This window comes from Fusarium oxysporum, chromosome 14 (genome assembly GCF_000149955.1).
Source record: "Fusarium oxysporum f. sp. lycopersici 4287 chromosome 14, whole genome shotgun sequence".
NCBI lineage: Eukaryota > Fungi > Ascomycota > Sordariomycetes > Hypocreales > Nectriaceae > Fusarium > Fusarium oxysporum.
The window spans coordinates 1,238,737-1,255,363 of record NC_030999.1 but is presented as its reverse complement, the minus strand read 5'-3'; the positions used below and the strand labels follow the sequence as shown (position 1 = coordinate 1,255,363).

Below are 16,627 nucleotides of genomic sequence, written 5' to 3'. Positions count from 1 at the left end.
TTCGGGGCTGTATGTACGGCTTTGTGGTACTTGTCGCGCGCTTCGGGTCGAAGGCGTTCGTTGTATACCACTCCAGATCTTCGTAGCTCCTGATACCACTTGTCTAATCGGTCTCCCGTGACGCAGGATGTTTTCTGATACGTGGCCGAGACCGTCTTGAGGACAAACTCGACCAGCTTCTGCTCCTGTTTCTTCGTCTCTCTATACGCCGTTTCTTTCAGAGAGTAGATCCTGATATCATGCTCGTATTCCGCTCTTCCTTCAGACGTCAACTCTCCGAATTCGCCGGGGCGGTACGTAATCTGAGCTGGGCGTCATTGTGCCACTATCGGGATCGTCCGGATCTGCTTGTCTGGGGTAGTCTCGGATTTCTGGAAGTTCTGGTCGCTGAGGCCATCGGATACGATCGGTTGGATCAATATACTGCCACAGGTCGTAGGCGTGCGCCAGTTTCTTGAATTCGTTGGACCAGGAGTCCCAATCCTCCGGAGACGCGTAGCTAATGGTCCTCTCGGCGTGTTTGGCCGACATGGTGATAGAATGAACCGAAAGTCGTATGCATTTGGGTGCGCGGGTCGCTGAGATGCAATTGAGACTCTTAATTGTTAGACATTACGTGTATTCGGTTCATTGATGTGAATTGGTGTGTATTCATGTTGTGTTCTGTTGAAATCTACCCCTTAGAGGTTTTACCATTTCGGCTGTAATCTTAATGTATCCCTGCTTGCACGTGAGGCCCCAGCACCTGTTCAACAGCTATACTATTTTAAGAATAATTTTATTAGATTTTTAACTATTTTATTTAAGTACTAAAATGCTATAGGGTAAGCTATTTTTAGCTACACAGTATACTGTCACACTCGCTTGTCTGTCACACTCGCTTATCAACTACGTTATCTATTTATAAATTTATACCTTTTATAATAAATTCTTCAATCTAGGTATAGATACTTATAACTATAAGTGTTGAATACTGGTGAAAATGAAACCGGCTAACCGGCTGACCGAACGACCGGTCAGAGAGCTGTCTCAGCACTGTAACAACCTCTTAGATAGGTCATTACCGAACAGATAGAAATAGGGTTCCAACCCAACTATCGGACAGAGAGCGGAACACACACAATAGACCCCTATATCTGACAATAAGGCTGTATCCAGCTTATACTACCTATTCGGATCCAACTATATAACCCTTTCTCCGACAAGCAGAGGTCTATAACGCCTTTCTATTAAAGTTTATAATATTATTTGAATAGATATTAGCACCTAAATAAACCGTATATTAAAAATAAACACTTGGCCTGTCCCTAAGAGTATCTTAGATTAAACTTGCCATGCTTTAAAGTCAAGACCTCGGGCACAAAGGTCAGGGCGCCAGTACCTGCACGAGGGAGTGTGGATTCTGAAGGAATGGTCATGTAAGCCGGAATTCGTATGTGAAATCTGACCCCTAGCTAGTGGATACACCCTTTAAATTAAAAGGGGTGTCCCAGAGGGCCCGATGTCTTCAATCAAGCAACAGTGTTCGTCTACATCATCTCGTACCCGTTGCTTTGACAAAACCTAATAAAATTAAACGTAATTAAAAAAAAAGTATATTATAACTCTTAGTGCATTTGGGAGTGGTTACATCACTGTGACGCTTTTTCATTATGTAATGCCCAGAAAGACTGAAGCATGGAGGTACTGGTCGAGGTCATACCTTTTCAGTTTAAACACCAGATGTCTTATTTTCGAGGCGCCAGGCTTTTGTGCAAACGGAACAATTACGCCTAAACTCTCACACAAATGAACAGATCAGAATGAGTGATATAATCACTGCAAGTTTTCCACCCTTAAATCAATCCATGCTGCAGCAACAACATGCAGCTTCGGACAGAGAGTTGCCCACGGCATTTCTCATTGGCTTGCTGACCGTCACTATAATTTGTATTGCTGCCCTAGAAAGAGTCACTAGAGTGTCAGTCGAATCCAGGGAACCGCCGCTCCTCAAGCCCCGAATCCCCATATTTGGTCACATATTGAGCTTTATTCGAAAGCCAAGCGAATATTTCATCGAGCTGCGGTATGCGCCTCGCAAGCTTCTGTATCTGTAGTTAGTTACTAACATCCTATAATGTAGTCAAAAACACAATGTTGAGGTTGCAACCCTTCAACTCGGCCACGCAAAGGTCTATGTCGTCTGGTCACCAGCTGTAGTTCAGTCTGCTTTCCGAAGCAAGGCCCTCTCCCATGATAAGTACAGCCTCGACTTCGCCCAGAAAGTCTTCGGACTGAGCAAAGAGACCATTATTTCTTTGAGATCACCCGAGGCTGTGCAAGAGCGAATTCAACAACGGCTCATCGAGGCCATTCACGAGGGTCTCATAGGCCAGAGTCTCAGGAACATGACTGCCAGAGCACTTGATTATCTTAATGAACAAGTCAGCTCTTTGGCTGTTGACAACCAGCGTCTCGAGATACCCAATCTCTACGTTTGGCTTCGCAATCACATCACCTTGTCTGTGTCGAACACACTATATGGCGCCAAAAACCCTTTTCGGGAAGACCCTTCTCTTATACAGAGTCTGTGGGATTTCGAAGGCGACTTTACACGGCTTCTTCTGGGGAGCTTTGTCGGCAAGTTTCTTGCACCTGGGGCTTTCAACGGCCGTAGAAGAGTGCAGTCTGCCATGATCGATTTCTACGCTTCCAACTCAGAACTCAACGATGATGTGACGCCTTTCATTCGCGCCCGGGCTCAGCTTTTACGCCAGGCGGGGATCCCAGCCGAAGAGATAGGCAGAATGGAAATGAGCTTCATGTTCGTGGCGACTACGGGCTCCGTTCCGACCATCTTCTGGCTCTTGGCAAACGTGCTCCAGGATCAGAACTTGATACAAGAACTCAGAATGGAAATAGAGCCCCTCGTTCTTAGGGAACGCAACGTTGCCGAGCTGCGAGTTTCGGCCATCAATGAGAACAGCTGTCCTCTGCTGATAAGTTGCTGGCACGAAGCCATCCGAATCAGCAATCAGTTCCTTGGGACGCGCCATCCACTGGAAGATATGATTGTCTCAAACAAAGAGGGACAAAACTATCTTCTGAAGAAGGATGTACCGGTTATCTGGACTGCCAGGGCTTTACACGCATCCACCGATGCGTGGGGAGGTGATGCGACAACTTTCAGAGGAGATCGTTTTGTAAACTTACAGGGAAAAGATAAGCAAAAAAAGAAGGCGTCGTTTGTAAGTCCAACCAAATTTCTATCAGTAATCTTTATGCTAACTTGCAAAAACCGCAGTTCCCATTCGGTGGAGGCAAACACCTTTGTCCCGGCCGAGTTTTTGCGTATAATGAAATTATACCTTTCACTGCTGTATTGTTGACGGGGTTCGATTTCACAGGCTTGAAGCCTGCTTCCGTCAAGATGGGGCCGACCAGGCTTGGAGAAGGCGTCATGAAGCCCCTCCATGAAGGACAGGATTCGTCTTGTATGGTCAAGAGGAGAGAAGGCTGGGAAACGGTTGGGTGGAGGATGGTTTTCTAGGGGATTTCGAAAAGCTACAATAGTTGACTGTTTACCGATAGCATAGTTTATATATGTACAAGAGCTTCTCGGAAATAGGGTGAGCATTGAAATGTCATGCTTTTATTGCGAAGAAAACATGTTTTCTTCGATACTGAATATGCAACATTCCATTGAGAGGCATGCTAAATTGCATAGTACAGGAGCTGCTTATCATACAACACGTTTCTGGCATCTAATTCCTACGACGCATGACCAACTTCAACGTAGCCCATACATTTCGCATGCCATTTCCCCGAAGAAAAACCCACCATGTAGCAAATGCTGAACCGAAAATACCTGTCCAAGCCGCCGCACCAGCAAACATGAAGTTGCGATATGTCCTTCTGATGTCGTCCCCTCTATTTCGATAGGGAAACGGCACATTAGGCACATTCACACCCAGGATCTCACACAGAGGTTCCCATCCAGAGCCCACACTGTAAAAATGCAGCTTGTCTTGGGGGACATTTCTGCGGAGGTAGTCCTCATGAGTTGTGATGCTGAAATACTCGCTCGCGCTGCTTGGAACTTCGTACCTGGACCGCACCATATTTTCCCAACCTTGCCTCCATCTAGCGTGAAGGCCGACCTTTGGCAGAACAGACACAAGAATGGGGAAGTACCAGTTGTTCATGACTTGGCCCAAGACAGCCAAGCTGCGGCCCCACGATTCAGGATCTCGCGTGGTGCAGATGACAATAGCATCAGGGTGCAGCTGCATTAACTCATCGGTCATGAAGTTGGCAGGCCAGTCCACGGTAGCTACGTAGCCCTCAGTCAGCTCAGAGAGGAGGTACTGAATCTTGGTGTCTTGCGTTTTGGTTCGGGAACTTGGAGGTGTCGCTCCAAGCTCAAGAGCCTCGAGCCAGCGCTCTCCTACAACCCTGGGGCCGGCATTGCACTGTACGCCCGCATCGTGCACAGGCCCGTCCAACAGAATGGAGAGGGCCTCGCCAAAAGATTTGGTTCCTGTCCGTGACCTAGACCCATTTGTTAAAACTCTACTCGTGTTTCAGGGGTGGTCCATAGATGGAGGGGAACGGCATACATGCCCGCGCCGATAATGACGAACTTTGCACCAGGCTTCGGGCCGGCGACTGCTTGACCACCAATGTGTGACATGTGAAATGAAGTGTTTGAAAATCCCGGATGGAACGGACATTACGAGCGACGGATGCATATCAGTTATATGTGCAAGTCATATAAGTATGCCAGAATCCTTACGCCAACTGCTCAATCTCCCGAGGCTCCTGACCAGGAGCGAATTGGCGAAAGTTAAACTAAATTGAGTGGGGATTGTGCCACGCGTCGTGAGCCTGCCACATCTTGATATGATAGAGTTTACGGCAATTAGTCAACATTCGTAGTGGAACAGCCGAGTGTGCATACGGGCTGTTGCGCTTACGAATCGCCTCGGGTTCAGTTTCGAACTCACTCAGGCCCGTCAACACCGACCCGTTGTCTACGTGTTCTACAATCTTCATGAACTTAGAAGAATAACACGAATCAGCGGCTAGGACTATAATATCCGCGGAACTATCAGGGCGGACGAAGAAAAATATCCAGCAATAGCACGCAACTAGCTTCCGAAGTCCTCGTTGTACACGATTTACCAAACATGGGCAAGTTCATTGACATCAAATTCCTTCCTGCGCCCAAAAACGATGCTGGAGGCCAGGCCGCGGGCCAGAAGCTGAAAAGCATGGCCGGAGATGCCCGAGATGAGAAACCAGGTTATGAGGGTGTCTTTAGCGGGCGCCCTCTTGAACAACAAGAGGTTGTTGAAATCTTGGATGGTGAGTTCCATATGTTACCTGTCGCTGGTTGATTTAGAGTAACAATCGTGAACAGTCTGGGATAAGGAGTCCTCGTGGAGGGCGAAAGAGATGTCACCCGACCAAGAGCAAGTTCGTAAACTGCTCGATGGAATCTGCGAGGGCGCCGGGCTTGACATATCGTCCCTGAAAGCCTTCAAAAACCAGTTCCTGCTCGACAGCGACTTTACACCTGCTCTTGATGAGGGCATCATGAGAATGGAAATCTTCCTCTTGCCCACGTGCTCTAATGAAACAGGCTTCCAACAGACAGTCATGACTGTATTGGGGTCCGTCACCTCCGTCACGACAGGGTGGAGTTTGAAGGAGGCCGAATATGACAGTCGCGGCTGGAGAGCACTTCTAATGCTCACCAAGTGGGAGAGTCTTGCTCAATCCGAGACTGCCTTGAGCGAATCTTCGCGGTCACTGAATGCAATTCTAGAGCAGAAAGAAGCTAGAACTCTGGTGGTAATACCCTCTCTGACACTTACGTACCTTGGTCAGTAAACTAACTCTCCTTAGCATCACATTAAGTGGAAGAACCCGTTGACGCAGGTGGGTCTGGCTGTGTCGGGTGGGGTGAGCCAGACTGGTTAAGATTGAATAACGGTTGCTAATACAGTGGGGGGCAGAAAGTATTCGCCCCCAGCTAATTGGAACATACCGCCTAACTCGATCAGTCAGGCTATCATAATATGGTGAGAGACATAATTGGTCAGCCTGGCTAAAATTTATGCAAGGCTGATTCATTATACTCTATGGTCGTATTACAAGGGATTAAATAGGCTAGCCTGGGAGGTCTAAATTATCAGGGGGGCGAATACTTTTTGCCCTCCACTGTAAAGTGGCCTTATGCGTAGATTAAATTAAATTGTACTTGAACTTGGATTAATATATGCTCCAACTAAAAATATTCCCCTTCGGGTGAACGTTGGATTGGGATACGTACTTGTGTTTCGTTGTAAGTTATATTTATAATATAGAACATTATAAATTCAAGTACTTTTTCATTGTACTCATGCGTAACAGGCAAAGTAGAGATATCCTACCCTTTGCTTTTCGATTATTTTCTTGCCCCAATTCTAAGCTTAAACTTGTGTCATCATGCTATTGTTAGATTTCATCATTATGTTCAGGCCTCTGTTTGATTCTTGGCCTCTCAGCGCTCTTTGGTTGGTTAGTTGTTATTCTACGACAACAAATCGAACTTAGGCAACAGTACTGACTAAATTTAGCTCATTATCTATCGAGTGACAATAATCGTGTATAGGCTATGCTTTCATCCACTTGCCAAGTTTCCCGGACCCAAGTACTTGTCGGTCTCGAGCCTTCCATTCCGCTACTGCTCGCACATTCAAGGGCTCTTTTTCAAGACAGTCGAGCAGTTGCACGCCAAACATGGCCCAGTTGTACGCATTGCGCCAGACTCCTTGTCTATTGACGGGTTATATGCATGGGAGAGTATCTATACACATAAGTCTTCAGGCTTACCAGAATGGTCCAAGGTTCCTGGTCACTTCTTCCCGTAAGGCTTCTGTGGATAATCAACTCTCCACCTGATATAGAGATAACTTGTTAACTTATAGACTAGGGGCGACCATAACGTTCTCATTAACGCGCCCCGGGAAACACATCGTCGTCAAAGAAGAGCTATAGCCCCGGCATTTAGCAATGTCGCCCTCAATGATATGGAGACCGACATTCTTCGCCACATTCAGGAATTACTACGCGCGTTAGCTTCCAAGGCATCTAACACTCAAGAAAACTCGGCAGAGAGCATAGACATCATGAGTTGGCTGTACCTTCTCACCATGGACACTGTCAGTGATCTCATATTCTCCAACTCTTTCAACGGTCTGAAAGACCGCATGCAACAAAAGTTCTTGCTCGGCTTCTTCGATTCCACCCAAGGGCTACAAATAGGGAGCTTCCTCATGGCTTATCCATTGCTGATGCCGTTTCTACCACTCATTTACATGGCAGACGTAGGTGGACTGAAGTCGAGTCATAAGTATGGTTCTTTCATCGAAGCCAAAGCCAAAACGCGAATGACTACAGGACTACATTCTGGGGCCCGTCGTGACTTCATTGTGTACATGACGCAGGACAGAGAAGATGCCGCGATGGAGACGTCCGAGAAGAAGGGGATGAACGACTTGGAAATCTCGCAGAATTCTCTGATTCTTGCTACAGCTGGCAGCGATTCCACCACCACCACCATGTGCGGCGTACTATATTATCTTGCACAGCCAGCGGCTGCGAAAGCCAAAAGAGCTGTCTTGGATGAACTACGATCAGCCTTTCAGAGCGAGGAAGAAGTGACTTTACGTAACACAACATCAACATCGTTGCCGTATTTGAACGCCTGCATTGAGGAAGCCATGCGAGTGTATCCATCCACAGCAGAGCAGCCTCCAAGAGTGTCCCCCGGAGAACTCGTCGGAGGGCACTTCATTCCGAAAGGCGTGAGTTTTTATCTTATTTGGCCAGAATTCACCTGGATATCTTTCATTTGCTAACCGATCCTCCTCGGACAAGACAAAGGTCTACACGTACCAATGGTCAACCCATCGAAACCCAGCTCATTTCGCACAAGCGAAGGAGTTTCACCCCGAGCGATTTCTTCCAGAGTCACATCAACAGTATGACAAAAGGTTTTTGGACGACAGATTATCACTCGTCAAGCCTTTCTCTCATGGCCCGAGAGATTGCGTGGGAAGAAATCTGGCGTATGCACTGATGCGCCTGACCCTGGTCAACTTCCTCCTGCGTTTCGATTACGAGCTCGCAGAGCCGAAAGAGGACTGGCTTGCCAATCAAACTGTAAAGTTTTCATGGACAAAGGGTCCTTTGAGAATAAGAGTTCGGGAGAGGAATGAAGCAAGGTGAGGGTGCAAACTATGAGCTACAACCTCCTGTGCTCCTTGGTTTCCTGTCAAGCTCCACTTCCGAATATGGTATCGACTCAATTAAATAGTCCAAGTGGGGGGTCATATTTGTCCTGGAACTACTAGATAGTACATTAATATGCTCTATAAACTCTATATTCGTAATTCTTCCCCACTTAGTGGTTCGATTTTGCTGAGTTGATACAATATACTCCGTGGTATACCTAAATAGTAAACCTTAAATGCCTGGCCTTGTAACTCAGGAATTGTTGGTGATATTGACTGAATAAGCTTTGCAGCTGGTCAAGGGATCTACAGTGGGATGCAAGAAGTTTGAATCCAGGCGCAAGTGCCCGCCTCCTTGCTAAACCGATCGGAAGCTACCCCTTTGCTCCGTGTTATGTCTAATCAAGTTAGCTACAGTGGGGTGCAAAAAGTATTCGCAGGTGTGTAAGCCGTCCAAGCTCTTCTAGTTAGTAACTTAGCTTTTGCTTAGGTACTTGATACTAGGATATCCGCCTGATTTAAGTGTAATGTAAGGTATTGAGGACCTGGCAAGCTACCCCTGACGAGCTTTCGAGCATCAGATCTACCTACACACCTGCGAATACTTTTTGCGTCCCACTGTAGCTGCCTACCTGGGCTAGACATCTACCCGATATAGCTAGTCGGGCTTCTGGCAGGACGAGAGCAACAAGGCAAAAACTTTATATTAGATTCAAACTTATTGCACCTCACTGTAACTACCTAGTCAGCACTGTACTCGGACTTCACCGGAGGGAATTCATTTTGATTGCTAAGTTGGAACGAAATGAAGGGGTTGCCGCTTTTCCGTGATAGGACAATTATTGAGCCATCACTGAATCATTGCCACATCAAAAAGTTCCAAAATGACCGTCTTTTCCTTTTAAGATTGTTGAATTGTCTATTCCCAACAGTAGCCACTATTTCCTTGATCGATAAGGATCAAAATGCGCAAGTCCAACACCGAATCAACAAGCCCAAGGCCTCACCGCCCCCTCAAGGCGCTTTGTTTGGGTCTGCCGCGTACCGGAACGACATCTCTAGCTGCCGCACTGAGTGTATTGGGTCTTCGAGATGTTCACCAAGGTTCTACTATGCCATGGAGCGATTTTGAGTTCTTTGACCGAGCTGCTGATGCCTCGTTCCCTAACCTACCTACCTACAATGATAAAGGCGGACTGACACGAGAGGAGTGGGATGTACTCTACGCGCCCTGCGAGGCCGTCATCGAGCCCGCTGGGCTCTTTGCGCAACAACTACTCGACGTCTATCCAGGAGTCAAAGTCATTGTCTCGAAGCGGCCGTATGATGCCTGGGCAGCAAGCTTCGACCAGGCAATCTTGAGGCCCATTTTCCCCCCCTTAGTCCCCGTCGCACTTCTCCAATTTATACAGTCTTTTCTCAGTTACAAGGCCTGGTCGGCTATCTACAAGATGGTGCTGGGCAAGTTTGGGGCGCATGACTATCAGAGCGTCAAAGCGAGATTGCGAGACGTCTATGACGAGCACCATGCCATGCTAAGGGAGCGGGTATCGCCGGAGAATTTGCTTGAGTTTGACGTGGTTGAGGGATGGGAACCGCTTTGTCAATTCTTGGACGTGGGCGTGCCAGAGACAGAATTTCCAAGGGTAAATGATCGAGAGGAAATGAAGGAGATTCGGAAACAGGAAGTCCGTCGAAACACTACTATCGTCTTGGGTAAAGTAACTGGAGGAGTTTTGCTTGCTTCGGCTGCTGTTGCAATGTGGAGTTTGTACTTTAGGTTTTGAGTTGATAACTACCTGGGTCCAGACTGGGCTGTGATAAAGTTAAATAACTCCCCTGGCCCTTGTAGTTGATTAGTCTCAAAGGTTGATATTACATAAGGGCCTAAGAGCACATTCTCGGATAAGACGGATTTTTATGGATTACCCCCTGTTGGATTGTTGGATTGTTGGCAGTACCGCCGAGGGTGATGAAGATAACGATTTTGTCACCTAATGATAAATAGATGCAGGTACTTTCGTCTTTTATGTTTTCTACATATGCTTGGACTAGCACCATCTCCAGCACCAAAAACAGGACTAGAAAATGTCGCCAATCCATGAAAAAGCAGACAAGTACAGGTTCCTTGTGCATACTCTTTTCCAAAAAAGTCATACTCTTATCGCTCTCCCTGTTGTCAAAGAGCTCGTACGCCGCGGGCATCAAGTCGCCTGGCTTGGCAATCCATCTGAAGAATCACGTATCATCGACTCAGGAGCACGCTTCATTGTCACGAAAGATGTAGCTGAGACTGATGCTAGATTGATGGCAAACCCCATTTTCGACTTAGAGGGAGTCGCGAAAGCTTTTTTTGCAGACAGGCTCACTGCTCAAGTTGCTGATTTGCGGCGAGCCTTAGCTGAGTTTCCAGCCGACTGCATTCTTAACGACTTTGCGCCTCAAGGCGCCGCGGCGTTGCATGCACTTGGCGAGATTCCTGTCTATGCCTCCATCACGGGCACGCCGCTTTACACTCTTTCACTCGCGGCTAGTCATCCTCCCGCCTCGGCCATTGGCGCTTTACTTTGCATGCCGCCCATGTTGCTGCCGCTCATCAACTCACAGAGAGCTGTTTTGGGCTTGCCTCCAGTCAAAGATGAAGAGTTGCCCTGGTTGCATTGTAGTCCCTTCCTGCATTTGCAGGCTTCGTCTCCTCTGTTGGAGTTCAATCAGACTGTTCCCGACACAGTGCACTTCCTCGGATCACTCGCAGGCTCAACACAAACTGTATGGGAAGATCCCCCTGAATGGTGGACGAAAATAAATCAAGAAAAAGATACATCTCGGATCATCATTGGACTCACACAGGGCACGCTCGCCACCGACCCCTCTACACTCATCATTCCCGTCCTGGAGGCCTTAAAAAGGTCTTATGGTGAATTTGGCGGCAATGTCTACCTGGTAGTTGCTACTCCATACGCCGAACAAGTCAAGTCGAACGCAGCAAGCATATCACGGAACGCAGACGGCTTGCGCGTCCACATCTCGGCATGGGTTCCCTATGATCTACTTCTGCCATACTGCAATATCCTGATCACCAATGGTGGTTATGGCGGAGTCATGCAAGCACTGGAACATGGCGTCCCTCTTATTTGCGTGGGAACAGTGGCCGATCATGCAGATGTCGGTGCTAGAGTCGCTTGGGCCAAGGCCGGCTTCAATCTGCAGACAGACAAGCCTTCGGAGGAACAGATCCGAGAAGCAGTTGCTAAAGCATTAAGCGATGGGAGCTACAAAGAAAATGCCATAAGACTTGGCAAGCAGCTAAAGAGTCTGGGAGGAGCACACAAAGCAGCAGATGAACTAGAAAAGCTTACAGCCCAAGTTTGGAACTGTAAGGTTAGCCCATAGTATAGAGTACATAAGTAAAATTTGTGGTCAAAAGTCTGAACACTACACCCAACCACCTTGGTATTATTCACAGGCGATTGATCATCAATCGACTAAGAAATTGGGTCATCTCGCTTAAATCTTTATGATGAATCGTCTGATGCTAGGCCGAGGTGCTGATTGGCTTAAATTAACCCCAACCCCACACTTGGGGTTAGCTTGGGGTTAACTTGGGGTTAGCACAACGCAGAGGAAAGGAAAGGGGACTTCAATCAAGACTATCAGATACTGATCTGCCGGCTATGTCGAGCAGCCGTTCGGCCCGGCGCTGGCATCGACTCACATTTTCGACGGCAGCATCAGCTTAAGGGCCGAGTGCTCAAGGACATGAAGGACTACTTTGGCACATTTGAATTAGCTGACCCGACGCTTATCACACTACCAGATGATAATAGCCCGGCAATTGAACAGCTTACTATTTCCAATGGATATAGCTGTCGCGTATGCCGATATCTCACTACCGGTAGTCTGAATCCTGAAGGGAAGGGGGATCCCCGGATTTTCCAACAGTTGAGGGCTTTCTCTCAATCTATATACATCTCGAGACGGCTCGGAGTTATACTCCAGCCCATCGGGCTATCTCCGACATCTTGCTAGATCGTGATCACAGAACCTGTAACTTGTCCCCCAAAGCCCACTTACTGTACATACCCGCGGGGGGCGTTGAAAAAAGTGGTCAACCCCCCACCCCCTCAAGTCTGTCTCCTCTGAAGAGGGGCTCGCTTGAAACGTAGCTTAGTTGAGCACCAGGATCGTGTGGTCCCGGCGCACTAGCTCACATAACATTGCTGTAGGTCAGGGTTTTAAAGTTTTCCAATTCTCTCCAACCCCTGTCTGCCCGCCCAAGGTAGCAGTGGGTGGCGCGATGGGAAGCGCCGGGGGGACCCGGTCACCCGTCGGTGTTCCGAGGCAGCTAGGCCACCTCCTTTGAACTGCCGGCAGCTTCATCGAACTTTAATGTATGGAGCGGGGCTTCCTTTGCATCCGGGATGCCCGTTTGTAAGCCAGCTGGCTTTGACACACAGCTTTCCTCAGTCATAAATCCTCCCCACTGTGGCTTGGCCGAGACATCCAGGCCTGACCTTCCTATCCAGTCGGTAGATCCTCCATGGCGCAAGGCATGATATGATACAGACATTTTCAGGTTCAGTTTCCCAGTAAATGTTTGTAACTTTACTGTTTTAGCAGGCATAAGAGAGAAATTAAACTTTGCACGTGGAAACTGAACCTGAAAATGTCTGTATGGTTGAGGATGCTGAAAAGTGTGATTGATGCATCTCACCCGGGCAATCCGAGGAGACGATGTGGTCAGTATGGGACGTAACCCCGAAGTTGCCCAGTTGCTCAAGGGACGACTCACTCGGCCAATTCAGGTGAACCCAGTCAGGCCGGTCCGGAAGTTGATGCATCCTGCTCCATACCATTCCATCCACCTGACAGACTGAAACTCGCGATCAAGGTTCCGATCAACTACACCAACTACACTTTTCGACCCAGAGTAGTGTAAATGTAAATTATGTAAGCAACTGTCCGGTGTGGTGGGTGTAGTGTGCTACACCAGCGCCTTTGGTGGATGTAGTTGACGGTTGGTTTGTCGTACACTTCGCTCACGTGACTTGCGCTCTTGATCATGGATGGTACTTGCCCAGCCTACTACCCCTCACTCTCTCCCTCATCGCCCTGAGCCCTCAGCCATGCCGTTGCTTGTTCTGCTAACTCGCCATCACTCATCCCAAGACCCTCATAAATCTGCTCTTCCTCGCGCCACGAGATCAACATCGGATCCAGTTCCTTGACGATCCCAGCCCTATACCATGACCGCGATACCTGACAGATGGAGATAATCTGGGCATCCAGAAGGCTTCGCGACGGCACCGCCATTCTTCCGGCAGCTGAAAAGAGCCTCTCGCACTCTGCAGACATTGGCTGAATGGTCAAAAAGTCCAACGCCATCCGCGAAAGTCGAGGGTATTTCAACCTCCTTTCATGCCAGTACGTAATAGGATCGCGAACTCTCCTATCACTCACTTCGCGGCTACCTTGCCATGTCTCGTATTCATCACCTTTGACTGCTTCATCGTCTGAAGAGTCGTATCTTGCCGGCATATGACGACTGTTGGCCTCGAATGGGCTGAAGAACTTGCGTCTTTTTGCTGGACGTTGGTCGTCTGACTCGTCTGCTTGAGAGAGGATATCGGAATTCGCGTACTCGGTCCTCCAAACTCGGTAAACCATCTCCTTAGCCTTGTCGACCCATTCTGGATGGGTGTCCCAAGTGTGCTCGAAATACGCCCACTTGTATGCAGGATGGAGAGCAAGAGCGGTATAGTAGATGGGTGTTTCATCTAGAGCTGAATAATACTTTTCAAGCTTGTCCCAGGCGAGATTAATCCCGATCCTGAACTGTTCGGCGTCGGGAAAGCCTGCTGCAAGCAATTTGTATTGCTCTAGTTTCGAGAGGAGCTCTTCGAAACCTAGAATCACATCCCATATGTTACCATATGAGCCCAGAAACCCTCGCCTTCTCTTTCTAACTTGTCCGTCACCCTCCAAAGTCCTCACTACATTCTCATAATGCGTCAATATCTCCTCCAGGCACTGGAGGGCTTCCCAGTCGCTGTCCGTTAGCTTGTTCTCCTCCTCGCAGATACGTGGCAGTTTTGCGGACTTCCTGACCTGACCCGTCCTCTTCGACCTATTCTCATCTTCCCACTCCTGTTTGTACTTTACCACCAGTAAGATAAGATATGGCCGAATTTTGAGTGCCCTACGGATCATGTACAGTTGGGAAAGCCAGCGGGTATTATTGTCTCGCACCACAGTAAGTGGCTTCCTCGATCGTTCCCTTAACGAACTGGCTTTGCTGATTGCATCTTGTTGAAGATCTCGCAGCAAGTACATCAATCTGTTGGACCGAAAGATGTCATAGACAAGGTTATGAAGCTTCCCAACGGGGCCTTTGCTCCTCCATGATTCCCAGTCTGCTTCCGGCAGGGCCGACGCGCCGGAGAGTTGCTCTTCGAAAGCGCTTGCGTTCTTGCCAAAAAGCAACGCCTTTGCTGACAAGTTGACCGTGTGACCGAAACAGCGGCCTCGGCGAGACGCACCAGTGAAGCCTAGTTCACGACCAATGGCCCCCATCGCTGTATCATTATTCTCTGCGTTGTCAAGCGTGAAATATCCTATTTTCTCGGTAATCTGGTAGGCTGTCAAGATATCAAGGACTTGAGCTGCAATATTCGATCCACTGTGGCGTACGGAAACCTCGGGCACACCCAGCACAATCTTACGGGGCTTGTTGTGCTCATCTCTGAAGAAGCAAGCGATTCCGTACAAGGTATGCCGGTTTCCCGACGTCCAGCCATCGAAAGAGATGTGAATCAGGCCGGGAGATTGTCGAAGGACGTCGATAACGGTGTGGCGGTGTCGTTGATACTCAGTGATAATCCTGGTCCTGAGGGTATCTGCAGATAAGTGGCCACCACGTATTGACACTGATGGACTAAGATAATCGAATATGGCTCGGAGATCCTCGTCTTCGACCGTGAGAAAGGAAAGATTACTCTTAACGATCCATTGCATCACCATCCGTTGAAAATGGTCCCTGTCAAAGTTCTTGACGAAGGAGTTCGCCATGGCCTGCTCCCGCGGCTTTTCCCAGGGAATGCTCGTCAAAGTCAGTACGAGCATTTCTTGGTAGCGCATATTGGTAAGGCGCAGATAGGGCAGATGGGGGAGGATAGAAAGCACGAGCTCGGGCAAGCAGGTATTGGAGTGATTGGATTCATTTTATAGTGGCACCCGATGCTTTCCAATATTGAAGGAATCATTAGTCTCAATGCCTATTGTGGCAAAGTGTTGACAACTCTTCGCTCATGAGCCCGCTGGATATCATACCCGTAGTCCCAAGTCCAGGAGGAGGTGTCCTTTGCGCGCTCGGAGAAGAGCCAGCCGCGGAAATGACGAAACAGACGTTCTTCCTGTAGCTGTTGGGCATCAGCTAGTAACGTTGATGGTGAAAGAATTGGTGGAGAGGTCTCAACGACTTTGTCTTCTAAAGGATCGGTCATTACGGGAGGTGTGAATGCGTCAAACAGATCGATGAAAATTTGGACCTGTACGGGAAATTACCCCAGGATATCCTCTATAACTACTGGGGGCCCGAAAATAAGTTAGGAAATACTAAAGTCTGTGTGGCCCTGCCCTCACAAAAGACAGTACCTCCTAACAGGGTGGATCCAGATGTCCAAAACTGGATACCCTGTCCCACTAAAAATCCACCGCTGCAAAAATCCACTACACCTATGTATGTATGTATGTATGTGTATTTTTCGTCTGGGTGGCTGTAACGAAGCCAAATCTCCTACTGGAGCAAAAGACGTGCTGAGCTAGCTAGGTACAGGATACCCCGCTTCCTTCACCATCCAGCATACCAATGGCACAAAAGGTGCTGTATTTCTCAAGCCCGTCACCCGTCAGCGGGTTCGAGGGCAATCTATTGTCGAACTTTTTCCACCGACCAGAATTCTCTCGCGCATCACTACATCTGCTGACGCAGTCCACAATCTCCAGTAACCAAGTTGTAGCTCGTAGTCGACTGTCGCGGCGGCAGGGAAAAACCTCGGGAAGGGATCAGAGGCCGACGGTGCGGCTTGCCTTTAAAGGAGAAAAACCCATCGCAATCGGCGTCGTTGATCGGAAGGATGTCGCTACGAATGCCCGGGGCATCGCCCTCCGATATCTAAGGCGTTCTGGTTCTGAGGTGCCGCCATTAGATCCGACAAAGGTGTTGTCAGAGAAGGCGAACTCTCCAAAATTCCTTCTCTGAAAACTGCTGTTAGGGAGCCGATAGCGTCCCCGCAGTTTTTGTGTGGTCGCGTGGCCTGCAGAAAATCCCGCTCCTAGCACCGCACTAACAGTGCGTGCCAAGAAAG

At 48.5% G+C, this 16,627-nt stretch overlaps 6 protein-coding genes across 8 annotated transcripts; 5 read left to right on the top strand and 1 right to left on the bottom strand.

The window, feature by feature from the left end:
- Positions 1-1,689: 1,689 nt before the first annotated feature.
- On the top strand, positions 1,690-3,571 carry FOXG_17452 (uncharacterized protein). Its single transcript, XM_018397459.1, has 3 exons — positions 1,690-2,065; positions 2,123-3,227; positions 3,284-3,571. The coding sequence occupies exons 1-3, from the start codon at positions 1,803-1,805 to the stop codon at positions 3,527-3,529; spliced, it is 1,614 nt and encodes a 537-aa protein (XP_018258502.1). The 5' UTR covers positions 1,690-1,802; the 3' UTR covers positions 3,530-3,571.
- Positions 3,572-3,596: 25 nt separating this feature from the next.
- On the bottom strand, positions 3,597-4,814 carry FOXG_17451 (uncharacterized protein). The gene is made up of 2 exons (XM_018397458.1): positions 4,599-4,814; positions 3,597-4,530 (listed from the first exon to the last, which is right to left on the bottom strand). Exons 1-2 carry the CDS (start codon positions 4,670-4,672, stop codon positions 3,744-3,746), a joined length of 861 nt encoding a protein of 286 aa, XP_018258501.1. The 5' UTR covers positions 4,673-4,814; the 3' UTR covers positions 3,597-3,743.
- Positions 4,815-4,905: 91 nt separating this feature from the next.
- On the top strand, positions 4,906-6,266 carry FOXG_17450 (uncharacterized protein). 2 transcript variants are annotated; one of them, XM_018397456.1, is made up of 4 exons: positions 4,906-5,346; positions 5,402-5,835; positions 5,890-5,946; positions 6,000-6,266. In XM_018397456.1, exons 1-4 carry the CDS (start codon positions 5,169-5,171, stop codon positions 6,018-6,020), a joined length of 690 nt encoding a protein of 229 aa, XP_018258499.1. In that variant the 5' UTR covers positions 4,906-5,168; the 3' UTR covers positions 6,021-6,266. The 2 variants fall into 2 exon arrangements, with proteins under 2 accessions (XP_018258499.1, XP_018258500.1); XM_018397457.1 differs by having other exon boundaries at positions 5,890-6,266.
- A 113-nt stretch (positions 6,267-6,379) lies between these two features.
- On the top strand, positions 6,380-8,429 carry FOXG_17449 (uncharacterized protein). Of its 2 annotated transcripts, XM_018397454.1 has the most exons (4): positions 6,380-6,543; positions 6,603-6,892; positions 6,959-7,832; positions 7,906-8,429. In XM_018397454.1, exons 1-4 carry the CDS (start codon positions 6,472-6,474, stop codon positions 8,254-8,256), a joined length of 1,587 nt encoding a protein of 528 aa, XP_018258497.1. In that variant the 5' UTR covers positions 6,380-6,471; the 3' UTR covers positions 8,257-8,429. The 2 variants fall into 2 exon arrangements, with proteins under 2 accessions (XP_018258497.1, XP_018258498.1); XM_018397455.1 differs by having other exon boundaries at positions 6,603-7,832.
- A 797-nt stretch (positions 8,430-9,226) lies between these two features.
- Positions 9,227-10,048, top strand: FOXG_17448 (uncharacterized protein; the record flags this gene model as incomplete). The annotated part of the gene is made up of 1 exon (XM_018397453.1): positions 9,227-10,048. One exon carries the CDS (start codon positions 9,227-9,229, stop codon positions 10,046-10,048), a length of 822 nt encoding a protein of 273 aa, XP_018258496.1.
- Positions 10,049-10,314: 266 nt separating this feature from the next.
- On the top strand, positions 10,315-11,712 carry FOXG_17447 (uncharacterized protein). The gene has a single exon (XM_018397452.1). The coding sequence runs from the start codon at positions 10,350-10,352 to the stop codon at positions 11,652-11,654; it is 1,305 nt and encodes a 434-aa protein (XP_018258495.1). The 5' UTR covers positions 10,315-10,349; the 3' UTR covers positions 11,655-11,712.
- Positions 11,713-16,627: the final 4,915 nt, after the last annotated feature.